Raw genomic sequence first — 19,508 nt, 5'->3', positions numbered from 1 at the left:
ACAATTTCCTGCCTTTGTCCGTATAAGAGAGACCGCACACTCTTTCATGCTCTTAACAAAACTGCACAATTATTTAATTCGATACATTTAAGAAGCGAGTTTTTTTTCTTGACTTGAGTCGCAACTTGTCATTTAAGGTGGAAAGGTGGTTCCTGAAGTCAGACCAGTTGCGAGCCACTATGTTGAATCAAATATTTTTGGACACCGTTTATTAACATGAAGACGCATATGGGTTGTTTGCTTGTTTTTCCCCACTGTACGTGAAGGCTAAAATAAAAAGTGACAACCGCAACTTCATTACACTTAGTTTTGGTTGCATACGGTTGCTATGCCATCCATCCGCCATTGTTCGCGGCTCTTGATGATCAACAGAGGTTTCAACCAATCATTGTGCATTGTTGCTTGAATCTGTCCAATCACGACTGAATTAAAAAATAATGGGCGGGGACAATTTCAAGTTTTTTTTGTGGCTAATGCTAAGATAGCAAATCATGTACTGTATATTGCCGCGTTAAGGAAAGTGTTTTTTGGACAGCTAAATTAATATTATTAAGTTAGCAGCTGAATACACAGCTTAACTCGGCTGGTTTTAGTAGCTGTTTTTAGCTTTGTTATCTCTCGGCTTGCCACCTGTTGTCAAACAGCCACCGTTGTTTACATCTAATTTGCTAACATGTTAAGTTGACAGACATACATCTGGTTTTAAATGTTACAAGAGTACTACTCTAAAGAAGCTATCTGTCTAAGAGATGTTTCGTCTATTCCTTTTTTAAGGCAACGACAAAAGTTTAATCCATTCTTGTGTCGGCCTAACGCAAGACAAAATACTTGGGTGAGTCAACTACTATGACATACTATTTTATTAGACCTTCATTTAGTCTGAAACTTGCTAGAGCTGATGGCGCTGTTTTGATATATTTTTAGGAGCTCTGCTTTTCGTACCTGCCAAAGGCACTTTTAAATTATTCTGATCCACATGTTTACTGTATAATGTGTTTTCCTACCTTTACTGTGCAAAGAAGAACATAATGTATTCTAAAGTAATTTGATATAAACGTATTTTCACAGCATCCATAGTATTCTTTGAAAATAAAACCCTTTCTGTTGGCATTAAATTACCCGTCTTCCATCTAGTGAATAAAAACTAGATCCGAATATCCATTTACGTATCCATCTGTCCATGCACCCCAGTTTTTCTATGGCTTCTTGAAATTCTTTAAAATGTTTGAATTTTGAATGTTCTGTTTTAAATAGTGCTTGAATTTCGGGTGAAGTGCTGTACATGTTTGAAATTCTTACCATGTCTGCTTAAAAATAATTGCCAACACGGTTCTCCAGAGGCTTTGATTAACCATTGCATTTCTTCTTCCCCTGTTCTTCATTTGTTGATAATACCCTTTGGCATTATTTTGTATTGCATTGTCCTATGAAGTGCCATCGTCCCCTACTTGTCGTGCCCAAGATGACAGGTGCATGCTACACCTAAACAGGGCACTATAAAATGTTTATTAGTGCCAGGATTATGTATCTATTATGGACGTTACAAGAATGTAAGGTCCCCAGTGATAAATTTGGATGGAAATAACTTCCTGCAACCGTAAATGAAAGCATAGTCATTTGTACCCAACACCAATATGGGGAGAGAATTGTATAGGGAGAAATGTATCTGAAAATATTCACAATCTTAAAATCACGTGTTTGGATACATGCAAGATTAAAAATCACATGTAACAATAGATATATATTTGTGGTTCTACAAAACACATGATTCACACCTGATTTTTCATTAAATGGTACTGCAGCTATTGGAAATTTGGCTTTCAAAGTCCTTAAAAAAGTACGGTACTTTAATTTGTCCACGCAAATGTTTTGCAAACCCTGCTTTACATTTTCTTTCACTAATACAGGGTCACGAAATGAAGGCAGCAGCCTCAGCAAAGGAAGCTTAACTACCTTCGTAAAGCACGCTACCTTTTAATAAAAGTTTCCATACATTATTCAAATGTATTTTAAGGTGGAGCCTACCAGTTGTATGGGGTTTACAACATCATTAAATAGTTTCCACCTAATCGCAATTCATTGTTGACGGTGAACAAAACGGATTATATCTAATAAATCAATGACATGAAATGATTCTGCTTTCACCCGTGCTCCCCTCTTGCGACTCTTCTAGATGATTCATAAACTGCAGAGACCCCTCGCTACTTCGCGCTTTGATTATCGCTGGTTCACTCTTTCGTGGGGAAAAAAATATTCAATTAAAAAAAAAAAAGATAATCTTTGCATCTTGGTGAGAAGAGTTTGTCTGGCGCGCTTCATCATGCCACCTCAACGATCTCTGCCATTTGGTGCTTCCGCCTAACTATTTGCTCTCTCTTTATCATTGGGTAAGGCTTTAATCATTTAGAATATTTACTGTCTACCATTAAAATCTAACCGTTTTCTATTTATTTTTCTTTCTCTGTAAGTCGGCTTTAATAAAGGTGCACCCAAAAAAGATACTGCTTACTTAAAATACTGCTTACTTTTCAAATCTAAGCTTTTTCTATTTTCTTTCTCTATCTCTCTTTTTGTCGGCTTTATTGAATGTGCAACCCCCCAAAATTAAATACATTGTTTAAAACAAAGGGTGCAACACTTCTTGGTGGATTTTTACTTTTTGCTTGTGGTTCTGGTTCCCATTAACTGCGAAAACTGAGGGAGATCTACATTTAAAGGGATTGTGTGTATGTAGTGCTTCATAGTGGTAAAAACGTCATTAGAAAACAATATTGATTTAAATAATTAACAAAAACATTATTATCGTGTTATTATTTTTTTAATACCCGTAGGTAAAAAAATTAGGTATTTTACGTAACACGAGAGTCTCACCTCAAGGGAGCTGACATAATTCTGCGCTATCTAGCTGCTTTGGATACCTCAAAGCGCTGGTCAAAAAAGTGAAAAGGAAAACTGTGTTTCGGTCAATTTGATTCTCAGTAGTTTTCATTCTCCTTGTGTAACAAATAATCCAGTCTGAAAATGCCATCTGTGTTGAGGTAAAATATTAACTTTCAACTTTTCAAGGACACCTCAATTACATACCCCACCTTCAATTCATACTTGTGTCTATCATTCTCCAGTGTGGATAAACTTGTGCTGCTCCTGAGATGGAGCCAATTTCTGTGAAGCAAAAAATGGGTTACATACGCCAAGAAAATGCCTGTCTTGCCGTGCCAGATATGCAACTCATCGGTGACCTGGGTGCCACACCATATGAACTACTGTCCTCTAGCTCTCAGGTGAAACAACCGCTGCGAGCCATTTTAAGGCAATATCAAATTTTTTTTATCAAGTATTTTTGTATTTGTCAGTTTCTAATGAAAGAAAAAAACAGAAATACGATGCTTAAATCTCATGAATTGAGACAATATTACTAAATAAATACTAAATTAACTTCGAGGCAAATCCTCGAGAGTTGTCTTGGTGACGAAAAGAAAAATCTACCTCTGATCGGACGACATACTTAGCTATCTAAGTTATCGTTATGTTAATCTGTTAATGTTTTTATTGCATTGATTACTTTACTGTATTAATTACTTGTCCGTAAACAGCCTTCCTAAACCCCGCTTCCTCCAAAAAAAAAAATCAAAAATTGTTTTCAACAATTGATCTTTTATCTGACTACTTGATGATATACATTATTAGTCTATCCCAAAAACCCTTGTTGTAGTAATGGCATTTTCTTTCCAGGACCATCTGCGACTCTCAAGTAAATTGTCTGTTAACACTGTCATGAATAATCAAATGATGCAACTTGAAACAGAGGTGGAGACCAAGGGCAAACAATTGAAGTAAGTATTGGCCTACAGTAGTAATGTCCTCGATGACACAGTTTATTTCATGATACTTTACGTGGCCAGAGATTGTGATTTTAGCGTTATTTTCTTGGTTTGTATTTACTTTCTATAGTACACTACTACTACTTTTGAATATTCTCAAAGCTAGTCTGTCCTTTTTTTTAAGAGCGGCAGAGCTAAGGGCAGAGCGTTGCCAGGAGGAAGCTGCTCACAACGACATTATGATAACAACTTTGTCAAAGAAACTGTGCGCTGTCAGAGAAGAGCTGGCTAACAAGATCATTCTGGCCAAAAGGTATCAATACCTTTTACCAAAGGTTATTCTGAACATTTTTAAAATATATTCTTACCATATTCCATGTTTATCCCATCTTTGACAGGGCTGAGCAGCAACGAAACCAAGCACTTGAAAATGCAGAGAAACTCAAAGAAGCTTTTAAAGAGTACAAGAATAGTGTTGACATAAAATTTCAAAAGGTATTTTTTTTTTAGATCTAAACCATTGAAATTGTCCCTGTGAATGTGTTCAAGAATAAAGAGGCTGCTAAACAAAACCTATATTAACTGTAAAGTATAATTTAAAAAAAAAGCTTTTATCTCCCGAAATTTGCAAAAACAAAAATCCAAATAAGACTTACAAAAGTCTAAAAAAGGCTAAACAAGGCATTTTTTTCAAGCATTACTGTGGCTTTTTTGTAGTTAATGGTATGTTGTGTTGTTTGAGCTATGTCTGCTATTTTGTTTTTTATTTTTATGTTTTGGGATTTGTGAAAGTAGCTCTTGCTGTGATCGCCATGTAAAATAAAACATAGCACAAAACCAAAAACTAGCATTCCATGATTAAACTAAACAGTATTTTTGTGTTCATCCTAGATGATGGAAACTGAATTACAGTTAAAAGAGAGCTTGATTCAGTTTGATCGAGAGAAAGAAGAGTTGGAACTGAAGTGCTCAGCACTTGAGAGAGAAAAGGCAGATCATAGTTACACAATCAGGTTTGCATGTACAGTGCGCTAGTTTGTTTCCTGTCATTATTGTTTTGGTAATTCATTACTATGATTTGTTTTTACTGGAACACACAGCCTGCTACAGGAGGACGTTAGGCAGGCAAAGATATCTGTTGCTGAATTTTCAGACCTCCGGCCCCAGCTGGACGATGCCAGGCGGCAAGCCTCAGATCTTCAGAGGCATCTGAAAGAGCGCACCGCCGAATGCAGAGACCTGGTTTCTCTTCGCAAGGAATTAGAAAGCCTGCGTACACTGACCAAAAACCAGGAACTGTGCCTGACACAGAGCCATCAAGCAACTCAACAAAGTCATGCGGAGGCTACAAGCCTGGAGGCCATACTATCCCTGCTGCATCTCCGAGAGGTGGCTATATTTTTGTTTTATGCCTCACATGATTTTCTTTAAGTGTTTCATAACCTGTTTATGTAATATGACTGAGGTTTTGTTGGCTTCAAATGATGCAGATGTAATAACATGTTTATTGTTTTTATCAGGATGCTGTTGGATCATTGTGTGTTAAGCCCTGCATGTTGCCCCCAGTGAACTATTCAACAACGGCACAAATGTTGAAGCTAAAACCTGGTAAAGAAGACCTATGGACATATTATTCCTTTCTGTTTTTTTTTTTTACTACATTGATATTTTTTAAGTTTAGTAGACATTCAAAATAAGGAGAGTAGGTATCATGAATTTAGAATTTTCAAAGAGAACAGTGGAGCGAAACCAAACTTCAAATAAGAAATTCCAACTTGTTTTAAAAGCTTTCCCCTAAACCCTTTCCTTTTATTTTAAAACTCCTAGGTTACAAAAGCAGATCCACTCTAAAGGTGGGATGCGTAGTTTGAGGCGTCCGTAATAAATTGAAAGTTAAATACAACAATGCTCAACTGAGTTCAAAGAGCCCTTATGGTTCATTATCCTATCCACCTATCTGCTTTTATCGTACTTTTTTCAGGCCTGTTTGGGGCTGAAACAAACCTTAACCCCCAAAAAGTTGAAAAAAAAGCGTTTATTCTTGCGCGTCTAAGAAATGCATGAAAATCATGCGTTACTCTGCCACCGCCTCCATGATTGCAGCCTTAAGTTTTTAAATGCCGCACCTCACCTTTTAAAAGGTGTGGTAATCAAAGAACAGAAACTTAATTGGCCGATAGTGACAGATAATGTGAGCAGTTAATAATGATCAAAACATTGACCAAAAACGTGCAATAAAAGTCAAAATGAAGAACTGGCTACCTAGGCAATTTTGTTGCAGGTGTCCAAAATTAAAAACAGAATATGCTTATCACACACACACACTTGATATTATGACGCGGGCTTTCTACAGTACTTTTTGTATCAGCGCGCACAATCTTCATCTTTGTGTCCGCTACTAGGTACCCCTCACAACCCCCACCACAACAACACACACAAGCAGACATGGGACCAAGTCACACATGTGCAAGTCTCAAGTAAGTCTCAAGTCTTCACCTTCAAGTCCCAAGTAAGTCCCAAGTATTTTTTTCTTGGGCAAGTCAAGTCACAAGTCAAGTCCCGAGTCTTAGATTGCCAAGTCCAAGTCAAGTCACAAGTCATAAAAACAGCGACTCGAGTCGACTCGAGTCCAAGTCACTAAGTCTCAAGTCCCCATGTCTGCACACAAGCATACAAAGGTGCAAACTTAAAAATGCAGTGGGAGCAAAACTGAGTTTGGCAGGGCTTTAACTATTTAAGAAAAACTCCTAACATGTTTTTCTAATTATCGATAGGTTTGTGCATGGTCAAACACATAGTCAAAACAAGCGCAAAAATTGAGCAGCTGCAAAATATTTTTTTTACTGGATATCTCTGTTTCCAAATTGAACAGCTGCGCCAAATTTCCATCAAATGTGCTAGCTTCACTTTCAGAGTCAAATTACGTGCTGTGCAGCTCCTCATTTTGCAAAAGCTCAACTGTGCAAGCAGGCACGTTACCCCAATTATCTTTCATCTGCCTGGAATCTGATCAAGCTCAGAATAATTTTGCCTCACTTTTCTTTCACATTGGCTGTGAAGCCCCCTTGTTTAACAGGCACCATAAGCGAGATGCCATTGAGAAATCAGTGCTATTTGCAGATGGTGCTGGCGTTTTTGTGTTTTCTCACAGCATTGTTAAAAAGACCAATATTCGGAAAAGTAATGCATTCCAAGAGAAGCAAGCATGCTGATTAAAAAGATACAGTGGAAAATTACTGTTGCAATTGCAACATCAGTGCATAGTCTTTAAAGGCAAACTGACGATCATCAGTGGTGAAAAGTTGCAGATGGTAATGCTTGGAATCAACTTATTCCACAACGCTCTGCATGATGAACATACCCGTTATTTCACATAATTACAGGCATTGCCCACACTTCCCCCTTTAATTTTCTCATGGTGTGCTCTATCTCTTACACCTTACAACAACACACACACAGGGCGCACAGCACTATGGGGCACACCACACATTTGAAGAATATCTACTATTATTTGTGCTAAATAGTCACAATTTTTTCCCCCACGCAATAATAGTTTAATTCAGTAAGATGTATTTTATGTATTATCACTATCAATGAATTTACTAATATAATGTACCGGGTACATTTTTGAATTCATTGGATTTACAAAACATGAGCTGATCAATAAAAAACATGTAACATCACATTTTATTAAACTGACTAATGTAAATTTCAATTTTAAATTAACCTCCAGTAAATAACCCAGCAATGTAAAATTAACATAATCTGCATTCATTTTACTTTTCTATCTTCTCAGGTGAAGGTTATCAGCGTCTACTACAAGTTCTTCAAGTGAAGGAGTCTGAGCAGGCGAAACTAAGCAGTCTGCTTGAGAGGCTTCAAGACCGCATGAGTAGAGCCCAGGAAGAAATTGCATCCCTGCAGACTTCATTGGCCAAAAAAGCTTCCCAGCACCAGATCCTCCAGGGGGAGCTGCAGGACAAAACCAACAAAATCACAACCGCAGAAAAAGAAGTAACATGTTTCTAATATTCCATTACTGATTATATTGGTCGTACAGGCAGTGTGCCATTCGAACACTTAACTTTGAAACATTACTTTGGTTTCAGTTATGTTCAAAAGATGATTAAAGTTTTCTTTGTCGATGTGTGTTAGCTGAAGAGGAAAAGCGCTCGAGTTTCTGCTCTCGAAAAACAATTGCAAGAAAAATGTTCTGCCTACAGCCAGGCTGCGTTGAAAAATACAGACCTGAATAACAAGCTGCAGGTATAAGAAAAAATTAAGATTTTGTACTTAGTTCACAATGCAGTGATACTCTGATGCTTCCCACATATTTTTGAAAAGTTTTGAAAGGCATTAAATTCAGTATTTTAAATGGCATTTAAAAGACTCAAATTCCATTTTCGAAAGTCTTAAGAATGTGTACGCATTCATCTTCATTTCCTTTTACTGGGTTTTTAAATGCAGGAGAAGACCAGTGCTCTTCAACAACACCAAACACTGCTGGACAAAAAGCAAAGAGAGTACCAGCATTCTTTGGAAAAGACTAAACAATCACAAAGTCAGCAAAGCATTGAGCAGCAGCATAGAATGGATATGGTGAGTTCAATTGACATTTGTGGGGGGTTTTTCAGCCCAAGTATTTCACAAGTTCCAATTTTGTTTTCCTGATTCATTCTTTACCCTCAAAGTCCTTATTTACATCACCATAAACAGAGGGTCAGCAACATGTAGCTTTTTTCCATTATCCATTTTCTGTGTTGCTTATCCTCAGTAGGGTCACGGGGGTGCTGGAGCCCGTCCCAGCTGTCCTCGGGCAGTGCCCAGGGGACACCCTGAACTAGTTGCCAGCCAGTCGCAGGGCACACAGAGACAGACAACTCACTCGCTCTTCACACCTAGGGACAAATCAAACCGGCAATCTAACCTCACTTGCATGTACAGTGGAACCTCGGTTTTCGAACGTCTCTGTTCGCACAAATCAGTGCTCGACCAAAAATTTCGAGAAATTCTTGCTTCGCTGTTCGGTCAAAAAATTGCTCTTCGAACGCCGGTAATGTGTGAGTGCATACGCTACGGTGCGATGCTGAGCGGCGCACGGTTGTAGATGGCCCCCACCCCTCATGACCAACTTTTATCACGTGTGTTACAATGTATGTGTTTCACCCGATGCGGTTAGAAGGGGGCACCGACTGTCAATGTAAACACTGAAGTTTCTGGTAAAGCTGAGTGACATACTTCAGTGTTTACATTGACAGTTGGTGCCCCCTTCTAACCGCATCGGGTGAAACACATACATTGTAACAACCTGCACACGTGCCTCTTTTTTTTGCTTTTGTTATCGAGGAACAGGGTAAGAAATCCTATTCATAATTCTTTTCTTTATCCTTTTTTTATTTTTACACGTTCATGTTAGCGTAATCTTTCGTACGGAAGATTACGATAATGCGAACGTATGATTAGCCTGGGTTATCTTTATGATTCGAGGTAAACATTCAGGGTGTTGGAACTGAGCCCAAAATTCAGGGTGTTTGAACAGAGCCCCCTTTCCAAAGAAGCGCTAGCCACTTGTGGTGCTAAATGACTTGTAAACGACCTGATTTTTTATTTTTACACGTTCATGTTAGCGTAATCTTTCGTACGGAAGATTGCGATAACGCGAACGTACGATTAGCATGTGTTAGCTTTATGATTACGTTGATCATTCATGCTAAACATTCAGGGTGTTGGAACGGATTAAAACGATTTTACATTATTTTCAATGGGAAAATTGATCTTCGGTGATCGACCAAATCGGTTTTCGACCAGGCTTCTGGAACGGATTATGGTCGAGAACCGAGGTTCCACTGTATTTGGAATGCGGGAGGAAACCTACACAGGCACGAGAACAACATGCAAACTCCACACGGGGAGGCTGCGGTAGCTGGAAACGAACCCTGGACCTCAGTACTGTTGCCTCATTCTTTACCCTCAAATTCCTTAATTGTATCACCATAGACAGAGGGTCAGGCTCTTTAATGCTGCCCTCGTGCCTCCCTGGATCTTTTTCAGAATTGGTTGAAAATGAAAAAAAGATGGGATTTTATATGTATTTTTTGCCATTTTGTGCCTTTCTATAAGAGGACATACAAGAATAGGGTTATAAAAGGCTTTAACTTTTTGCGACTCCAGACATATTTGCTTCGATTTTCTTTGGCTCAACATTTTGGTAGCTGGCCCCTGTCGTAGAGCAATAGTTCCAGTTTTTTGTTTGTTGTGTTTTTCACATATTATTGACCATGAAAAAAAAAAAGACTAATGGGCACTCGCCTGCAGTGGTTGGCTCAACTGTGGCAGTTTGAAATCGTGGACAACCAGCATCTGCATTAAAAGGTCTTTGTTGACATTTAATGATGTGAATGTGAGTTTTCTATATCTAATGTACCAAAGATGAGCACAATTTTTGTTTCCAACCTTTTTTTTTGACAAAATGAAAAATCTTCAGGCACACTGCCTGTAGAATATGTTGAATATTTAAAATTCCGGCTGCAGTTGCATTTATTGGGAGAGAGTCCTGATAATTTTGGTACTTAATTCTACTTGAAGTGGACTTTGGAGCTTACAAAGCAAAATATAAAGGTAAAACATAGAAAACATAGTAAAATAAAATAATTTCACGCTGCCCAGTAATTGTTTTAGTCAAATTTGAAAAATAATTCTTAGAACGGATACAAAATATCTGCCAGAGCGACATGATTGTTATTGTTTTGCGATGCAATCCTGTTAGATTTTGACCTCTACAAATACTTTGGCATTAGTCTGGGTAAGAAATTCTTCCCCAGTTGTAGTTAAAAATTGGCCCTATCTCCAAAAGTATGATACAAATTGAAAGCAGCTCCCGAAACAATGTTATTTCTAATCTTAAAATAGCTGAATAACAGCAAAAATAATCAAACAGTACACCTTTTTTGTCAATCATTATTAATTTTTTGTCACCAATTGGAATAAATTTGAAAAACACTGCTCTAGTAGACAGAAAAGGAGTATTATACTGATTTTAGTCAGAAAACTTGATAATAAATAGACTTTCATCAATAATTATTAGACTGTTTACAAATAAAAACAAAGCAGCTGTGTCTTCACTTTTCAGTTGCAACTGTCTATGGAGAAGACTCATTCTCAGCTGTTAGTGATGGAGCAGGAGCTGAGTTCTCTCAAGAGAGAAAGGGATGAGGCGCTGGCTACGTCGTTACAACTGCAGACCTGTGTAGAAAAGCTCACACATGTAAGAATTCTTATGCCTCTAACTGCATGTAATCCAATTTGAGTATGTAGCATAAGAGCGTTTACATGTTGTTTTAGGAGAAACGGGTTGAATCAAGGCACAGTGAGGAGTTGCTCCACAGTTTAAAAGAACAGGCAGCTGAGTCTGCCACCAAGGTCAGTGGAACAACACTCAGCATTGTGACTTTAATACAGAGGTGGACAAACTACGACCCACGGGTCGGATCATGTCCGCCAACAGGTTTGCTCTGACCCCTGAAACAAAGCTAAGAGAAGCAGAACAGAAAAGTAAGCTGCAATCCGTCAAACATTGACCTTCAGTTTTAAATATGTCCACCGGGGGCTGCTAAAGCTAAGCGGCACTTTCCAAATAAACCATGCACTAACTGTATTTGCTGACCACCATTTATCAACAAAAGAACGTTATAGGAAACTAACCATCCCAATGTTATTGAGCAGAAAATTCAAGTCACCGGCAATATGATTGCTCTCACCTGGATTTCCTAGCCTGTGTCCCTTGGCTACCCCCATTAAAACAATAGTTTTGAATTTGATCTTGGCCAACATTCATATAGCTGGCTACATTTTTCTGGTCTTGACTTTATAAATCAATTAGATCTATCAAGATGTTAAATTTCATACCTCTAAAGTAGTAACGTAATGTTTAAATTTCTATTTATTGAAATAATAAATTTCAAATTGTGAATACAAGATCCAGACAGCCCAACTAACGTGTGTGTACTTTAAAATAATGATGACACCTTTTTTAACATTATCTTGATTTACAAGTAACATGCAGTATACTGTAGGATATATATATATATATATATATATATATATATATATCTTGCTCTCGCTCTCTCATCTATCACATGTTTGATCATCTTATTCTCAGATTGATCATCTTATTCTCAGTTTTATGAGGCATTTTTTCATGGTTGAAATGGTAAGGACAATTATTGCGATTGCATCAAGGGCAGACTTACCAAATGCAAATGGATTATTTGCCTTAGCACAAATTTTGTATTTGTAGCTACTCTTTTTATTCCAAAGTACAACAGCTTGGTCTTGCTTGCTGACATGGTTTGAATGGATAATCACAGAGTAAGATGGTTGTTTGAGGTCAGCCTTTAGTGCTTTTTAGGCACATGATAAATAAAGATGTTTTAGATGATTGTAACGGGAAATCCAACGAAAATAGCTCACTCTAGTACTTCTAATGGTTCACTGAGTCTATTTAACTCTACTTCCAATAATTAACCTGGTAATAACACACTAATAACAATTTGTTGTTATATTAGAAATGCATATCAAACTGTGCTAATTAGTAACAAAAAGTAGCCCTAGGTTTGAAAAAGGTTGGAGACCTGTTCTAACCTGTCTCATTTTAAAAAGTTGCGAACTCTGCATCATAATGTATTCATGTGCCAGGTATGTGAGCTGCACTCATCTCTGTCAGCCTGCCGAGAGGAACTGGCCTGGCATCTTCAGCAGAAGGAGGAGATGAAAAATAAATTTGATTCTGAGCTGCAGAAATCCAAAGACCAGGTAAAAATTCACCATTAGAATTTTATTTGTCATTTAATGCTGTGATTATTTTTTCATTGTCCTTTTTGAAGGATTGTCCAATGATCAATAGAAACAACAGTGGATTTGTTTATTACAAATACAAATACATTTTGTCTTTAAGGTGAGTCTTAGTATTGAAAAAAGTTAATCTTGTTGAATTACTTATGAATACTGTCTTGCATATACTACAAGAGAAAGTTTGTCTAAATAGGCATTATCTTGGCGTGATCAAAATTGACCAAGTAAGGCAATCTCTGATAATTTGGTTTTATAAAATCACTAATCACATCCAGTTTTGTTGTCATTCAGGTGTGGTCACAGCAGGAACAGCTTCAGAGTCTCACCCGCGTAGCTCAGAGTTCCAGTGAACAAAACCTGCAGCTTCAGCTTTCTTTGCAGCAGAGGCAGACGATGCTGAATGAGAGCACGGCCCGCATTGCTGAATTGGAGGAGAGCCAAAGTCAGTTGCAGCAACAGGTAAGTACAAACTTGCTGATTTTGTAACCGTTTACCATATTTTCATGAGCTTAATGTGCATCGTAATAAAAGGCATGGGAGGTCTCAGTTACATGTGCCATTGCTGTATTTAACACACACACTAAGGTACATCCGGATAATAGGGTGCGGGCTTTTTATGCCATCCATGTGCCCACACTTTACCTTTTAATGTTCTCATGGTGTCCACTACAAAACACACAAAGGGAGCACCAAACTATAGGGTGCACCGCACCTTTTTGAATAAATCTGATCATTTTAAGTGCGGCTCATAGTCTTGTTTTTTTGGTAAGGGCTATGTATACAGTTACCTTTCCTCTTAGTTTTTTACTCCCTACTTGAATGCTTTAATAGCATACAGTATGCTTACCATTTTAATTCTGCAGAGGATTCATCTTTCTGTTCAGCAATTTGCAAAAGATAAATTCCTCTATTGTTACATATAAATATAATGACATACTAAGGGCTGGTCAGATTTGCCCTAAAAGAAAATCCAACTTTTGTTTTTACAGAAAATGGATTGTGAAATTTCACTCCTCACAACCTTTTATAGACAATGTTCTGTGAAAATCAATTGAGAAAAAATGTAACACTTTTGATTTATTTAATTAGCTATTCAACAACAATAACTTTTTTTCCATCTGAAATAAAAATATTTTATTAAATTGTTTATATTGGGTCTCATATTATTCTTTAAAGCTGCAGCTGTCCAATATTTTGTCATCAAATCAACACATTAGAGTCAGCCTGATGTGTGTATTGGTCCATTTATGTCCTTGGCATAAAGTTAGTAGTGAGCGCTAATGTTGCGTATAACTGCCAACTTAAGTCTTCTCCAGCTCTGTGGCCTTTTGGTATGGGACCCAACACAGAACTGGGAGGACACGAGTTTGATCCCTACCCGGTTCATACTAAGACTTACACCAATGGGACCCATATCTTTCCTGCTTGGCTTTTGGCATTAGAGGTTGAAATTGGGAGGTTGATCACCTAATGAATAGTGCCCAAGTTCAGAGGTACCCTGGCATCGCCTGCTGCGGTGTCGACTGTTGAATATCTGTGCCCCCAGCAGGCCTTGGTTCTTCACCCTCGAGCCGCTATCTACAGCGACTGCAGTTCTGTTGTGTGAGGTGGATAAGTGGCTTGATTCATGTATGTAACAAAAAAAAGAAGCCGATTAAGTTTATATGGTGACCTGCTAGGTTTATAAAGCTCTGGGCAAAACGCAACAATACTCTCTTCTTACCCCACACATTGAAAAACTTCAGCCTGAAATTCATATAAAAATGTGCTTCGCCTTTTAATTGAGGGGTCAGAAACCTTTTTTACTCAAAGGGCCATGAAAGAAAAATACACACATATATATATGTGTGTGTGTGTGTGTATTTTTTTTTTGAGAGCCACACCATATATTTTAAGACAGAATTTATCAATACCTTAATTTTCAGTACATTTTATTTCACTGTGCCGTTTGATGATTTGATAAAATCTATGGAATAATAATACCAGAGCCTTTGTCCCATATCAACAAATACACCACCCTAAATTTGTCCATCTACTGCTGTTACTCACTGTGGCCCAATTTCATGTCCAGGCCAGATGTACTCATGTGAGCAATACGTTCCCAACCCCTGTTTTAACTGTTTTCTGGTTTCACTGCCTATGCCTTTTGAAAATCTGAGCAGTTAGCTCTCTGTAAGATTTCTACAGCTCCTGTGGTAGCGTATTCAGGAAGGAATGCATATAAGGGGGGACTTAGACGAGGGCCATTTCTTCCGTACCATGCTGAAGCCACAAACAACCCCTCTCCCCTTCCTCCTGAACCTTCGGCCCGCACTCTCGTTACATTGCCCCTAAAATATACGGCTTCACATTGATTCATACAAGAATATAAAGATTACATTATCAGCGAGTAGATGTCTAGTCATCTCAATTGCTCCATGGAGAGCAAATCCACAACACGTTGGATTTTTTTTCTAGTTGTGGTGGCTTGCACTCCATGTACGTACTGGACTTCATGGTTGCATTGAGTGTGGCAACTACCCCTTTGCCTGTGAGCAAATGTGTAAAATTATACGGTACTCAGGCCCACCTTCCACAAGCGTGCCCATCTGGGGATCCATTCCGTGCTCTGGCGCAGATGAATTGCGCTCACGCTACCTATAAAATCCGTCCCAGTGCGTGCACACAGTACGATGGTCCTGGTGTGAGTGAGCCCCTTAATTGGATAGTTTGGTTGATGTTCCCATCCCCTTTTTTTTTGGTCTGGTGGAGTTTTTGGCATGTCCTACTCGATCAGTACTTCTAACTTCTTAAAACCATTTGTGTCCCAGAACTTGATTTTAAATTACTTTGAAACTCCACTTATGTAAAGCTAAAGAATTTCCATTTCATAACAATTTCTCATAAACATGCTATTAAACTGATCAGTCTGTAAGCATTGCTTGCAGGGGCTAAAAAGATGAATCTTGTGATCACAAACAACGAAGAAGTCACACTTTGTGTCTCACCGCTCCAGACAATGTTGCCCATTCAGTGTGGTGAGCTTCATTTATTTGAGGATATAGTTCTAATCAAAATAAATAGCAAAATTGGCACTTTGTCTGTGATTCTGTTTGCTTCATTTGACCATGTTCGAAACATTTTAACAAAAAAGTGCTCAGATCTCCCAAACACCTACTCCGATGGACCTCAAATTTCAGAAATTCTGTTGCCCACTCGTTATCAACAAGCACACTAATTTACTCGAAATTAAAATGGACTCAGTGCAGTTGCCAGTCAATGCCGAGGTCTGGCTCATCTTTGAAGAAAGCTTAACACCAACAACAACGAAAGAGAAGGGTGGAGTGCCGCCAGGCTGTAATTGCCGAAAACTCACCGCAGGAAGTGGTGCTCTGACGACCCAGGCTGTTAAAAGGTCCGTGAACCTCGAACGATGAGATGATTAGACTTTATTTATTTCACAATATAATATTCCCATATTTTTGAAATTTTTTATAAAAATTCACAATTCAAAGCTGGTTACACAATACTGAAGGTTCAAAACTTTGAGGTGCATCGAAATGACCCCACTGGTCAGAATTTACCCCTATCTTTAGTGGTGTTGTAACTTGTACGACTGCAGTAGCATATGACAACATGTGTTGGTGCCTTGTATGTAGGTGTCCACTTTGGAGCGAGCTCGGGCGGCTCTCCATGACGAGGTGAAGAACAGATGTGAAGACAACTTGGAGAAAGACAAGGGCCTACATGACATTAAGGAAAAGAACACTGAACTGTCTGAGCTGCTCAAGTAAGAAAAGCTGTGATTCTTCATAAGGATTAGAGAATACCTATCTTAGTTTTTCTCCGCCGTAAGCTCAAATACTAAATAAGCTTTTCCTTAAGTCATATGTTTTTTCGATAATCAATTATTACACTGTGTCAGTCTTTGTGTCTTGTGATTGCACCAAGATGATCTGTAGGCGTGACACAGCCCCTCTCGCGTTGCATCTTGCATTCATTAATATGTGTGGGTATATAGGTCGGGATCCACTTTGCTCTAAAGCCATTTTGCGTTAAAGCCATTTTGCTTTTCACTCAGACTTTATATTTTATTTTATTTTTTATTTTTTTACTCCTTGCATCAAGTACTTTTGTTCCAGTGCAGAGGCTTATTTTTGAGCTGAAAAATGGGTGCCGTGCTTATGATAAGGTCAGGCCACTGAATGTGTTTAATCCAATGCCTTTTTATTTTCATTTTTTCTGTCGCTTAATGTCTCATGTAAAAAAAAATCTAATATTATGGTTGTTTTTCTGATTTTCAAAGCCAAGCGTCAACAGATGCGAAACACTCTCAAGTCGAGCTCATGTCTAAAGAGTCGGAGCTGCACAATCTGCGCAACGATGTCACCGTCAAAACATCTCAGCTCAGCTTGATGGACAAGAAATTGCAAGAAACGAGGAGCCTGCTTGAAAACCAGAATGACTTGGGTAAGGAACATGTTGTAGATGTGAAAATATGCCAAACAGAAAACGATATACATAGAAAAACAAATGCTCACCCCATTGGCAGATAATCATACTAATTAACTTAATTTTAAAAAAATGTTTGTAAACCTTTTTGAACTTAAAAAGCAAAATGCTGTTATTTGTGTATGACGCACACCCTTAATTTTCTATTATAAAATTTTGTTTTCGACTTTTTCTTATCTCAATTAACTTAGCATGTTAATTGACAAATGTTGAGTACATGCGGCCATGATTAAAATTATGTATTGACCACATAAACTATGAACACAATACCAACATTAAGTGTAGAATGTATTTAATATCCTTCAAAATCCTTTTCTTCATCAGATTCCCCAAATATTTTTTTCCCGCATTGGGCTTTTTGCGTTTATTTAATAGACATTCTCTTTCCTCTATTCTCTAGCATTTATCTCTGGTACTGTGAATACAAATAGTGTGATAACGAGATAAAACGTATGCCTCTTCTCTTGTCATCTGAATCATTGTTGGGCTTGTGCAGGGGTTTGGCAACCTAACATGTTGAAATGTACTTTCTGCACTTTTAGTGTTTGGTTTAGGTCTGGGGTAGGCAAGCCAAAATGTTAAGAGATATATTGGACCCAAGTAAAAAAAGAAAATATGTGTCTGGAGCCACAAAAAAATAAAAGTCTTCTATAATCATTTCAATTGAATTCAATTGTCTTTATTGTCATTGATTACAACGCTGTGAAACATTGTATGCAACGGGGTTATGCATGGCACTCCAGGGTAAATGAGACTTTGATGATAAAAATAAGTAAGAAATACAATTCTAACATAGGGCTTCGGAAACTGGCCTCAGTTATCAATAATGCAATGAAAAAGGAAAAGTGCCTTGAAAAAAGTGCAATTACATTTAGCAGACACACAAGGCATTTATTTTCAGTTTCATTTAGCAACAACAAAAAGGAAAAATTCCAAAATAAGTCACAAGGTGTGTTTTCTCATTTTTATATTATTTCACAATAATAAAAGCATCAGATGATAAGCTATATTAGACCACTATCAAAATGCTAAAGTTGGATGCGGCGCACATGGGCCTGAGCAACAAAACCCAAGAATGCTTTAATAAAAATCCTTAAAAGTGTGTCATGTTTTTCCATACTATATTCCCTTCCCAATCTTTAAATTTTTGGAAAAGCGCCAGAGAGCCACTAAAGAGCAGCATGTGGCTCCTGGGCCGCGGTTTGCTGACCCCCTTGCTCGTGGTGAGGATTCGCCGCGCTCACGTCACAAGTTTGATCATGTTACATTCAATGTTTTGCGATTATGGTCATCCATATTTTGTGATTGATCAATCATTGCACAAATAGAGTAATATATATGTATATCTATGTATATATCTATGTACCGTATTTTCCTCACTATAAGGCGCACTTAAAAGTCTTAATTTTTTTCAAAAGCTGACCATGCGCCTTATAATACAGTGCGTCTTATATATGGCTCAACATTAAATCGCAAGGTCTCGCAACTTACGCAACAGCCGCCGACTCGATTTTCCCCCGAACGTGGAGTAGTCCGCGGTGTATGCTGGGATTTATATACCGGCGTTTCATTGGCTAACCAATGTGTCAATCATCATTTGAATCGATCACTATTGGATAAAGTTATTCGGAGCCTCGGATTGGCTAGAGGGCCAAAACAAACCCTGCAATTGGCCGAAAAAGATGTGTCAATCATCCATTAAATCGATCGCTATTGGCTGAAGTTATTCGGAGCCTCGGATTGGCTAGATGGCCAAAACAAACCCTGCAATTGGCCAAGTTTAGCAATGGCGTAGCAAGCTTAGCAAGCTTGCTAAAGTACGCCATAAAGAAACTTGTTTCATTAGTCTGTATTTGAAAATATTTTCCTCTCCTGGATTTACTACACTCACGGTTGTAAGAAGACCATGATTGCGTATCATTATTGAACGTGAGAACTTAGGTGAGCTATGCGGCTTTATATTTTCCCGGTATCTTGTTTTAGAACGATCTTTATGTTGCTGTGATGAGTTGAGTGAATTAAACTCAATTCCAAGTGTTTATCTTTATATGCACAGTAAAGTTGCGAGCGAAAGAGAAAATAGAAACTAAGAAATGTTTGGCATTTCTTGAATCCCAAGACTTTAACTTTCCGAATGATATTTGAAACAATGCATTTGAGTGACATCCGCACGTGTCTACGACACGTATTTGCTTCTTTGCAAGCTTTGGGAATGTTAAGGGGGTAATAAGTTGGACTCAACTATCTGACTGTTTTGTCCACGTTCCCATTGTAGCGCCTTATAATCCGGTGCGCCTTATCTATGGAAGATATAGGACCATAAACTATTTTTTGGGGGTGCGCCCT

At 38.1% G+C, this 19,508-nt stretch overlaps 1 protein-coding gene across 3 annotated transcripts in view; it reads left to right on the top strand.

The window, feature by feature from the left end:
* The first annotated feature begins 465 nt into the window (after positions 1-465).
* Positions 466-19,508, top strand: part of ccdc18 (coiled-coil domain containing 18) — a 33,009-nt gene continuing 13,966 nt past the window's right edge. For all 3 annotated transcript variants that reach the window (XM_088329619.1, XM_088329618.1, XM_088329620.1), the window contains exons 1-17: positions 466-832; positions 3,123-3,281; positions 3,733-3,833; positions 4,006-4,134; positions 4,220-4,316; positions 4,713-4,834; positions 4,922-5,210; positions 5,342-5,429; positions 7,618-7,835; positions 7,977-8,087; positions 8,289-8,420; positions 10,951-11,085; positions 11,163-11,240; positions 12,516-12,632; positions 12,963-13,130; positions 16,310-16,440; positions 16,957-17,120. In XM_088329619.1, coding sequence (XP_088185745.1) covers positions 3,150-3,281; positions 3,733-3,833; positions 4,006-4,134; positions 4,220-4,316; positions 4,713-4,834; positions 4,922-5,210; positions 5,342-5,429; positions 7,618-7,835; positions 7,977-8,087; positions 8,289-8,420; positions 10,951-11,085; positions 11,163-11,240; positions 12,516-12,632; positions 12,963-13,130; positions 16,310-16,440; positions 16,957-17,120 — 2,212 coding nt within the window. In that variant the 5' untranslated portion in view covers positions 466-832; positions 3,123-3,149. The remainder of the gene's footprint in view (positions 833-3,122; positions 3,282-3,732; positions 3,834-4,005; positions 4,135-4,219; positions 4,317-4,712; positions 4,835-4,921; positions 5,211-5,341; positions 5,430-7,617; positions 7,836-7,976; positions 8,088-8,288; positions 8,421-10,950; positions 11,086-11,162; positions 11,241-12,515; positions 12,633-12,962; positions 13,131-16,309; positions 16,441-16,956; positions 17,121-19,508) is intronic.

Source organism: Urocampus carinirostris, chromosome 1 (genome assembly GCF_059441175.1).
Source record: "Urocampus carinirostris isolate Australia breed hairy pipefish chromosome 1, RoL_Ucar_1.0, whole genome shotgun sequence".
NCBI lineage: Eukaryota > Metazoa > Chordata > Actinopteri > Syngnathiformes > Syngnathidae > Urocampus > Urocampus carinirostris.
Note: the sequence above shows the minus strand (reverse complement) of the source record. Positions and strands in the feature narration are given on the sequence as shown.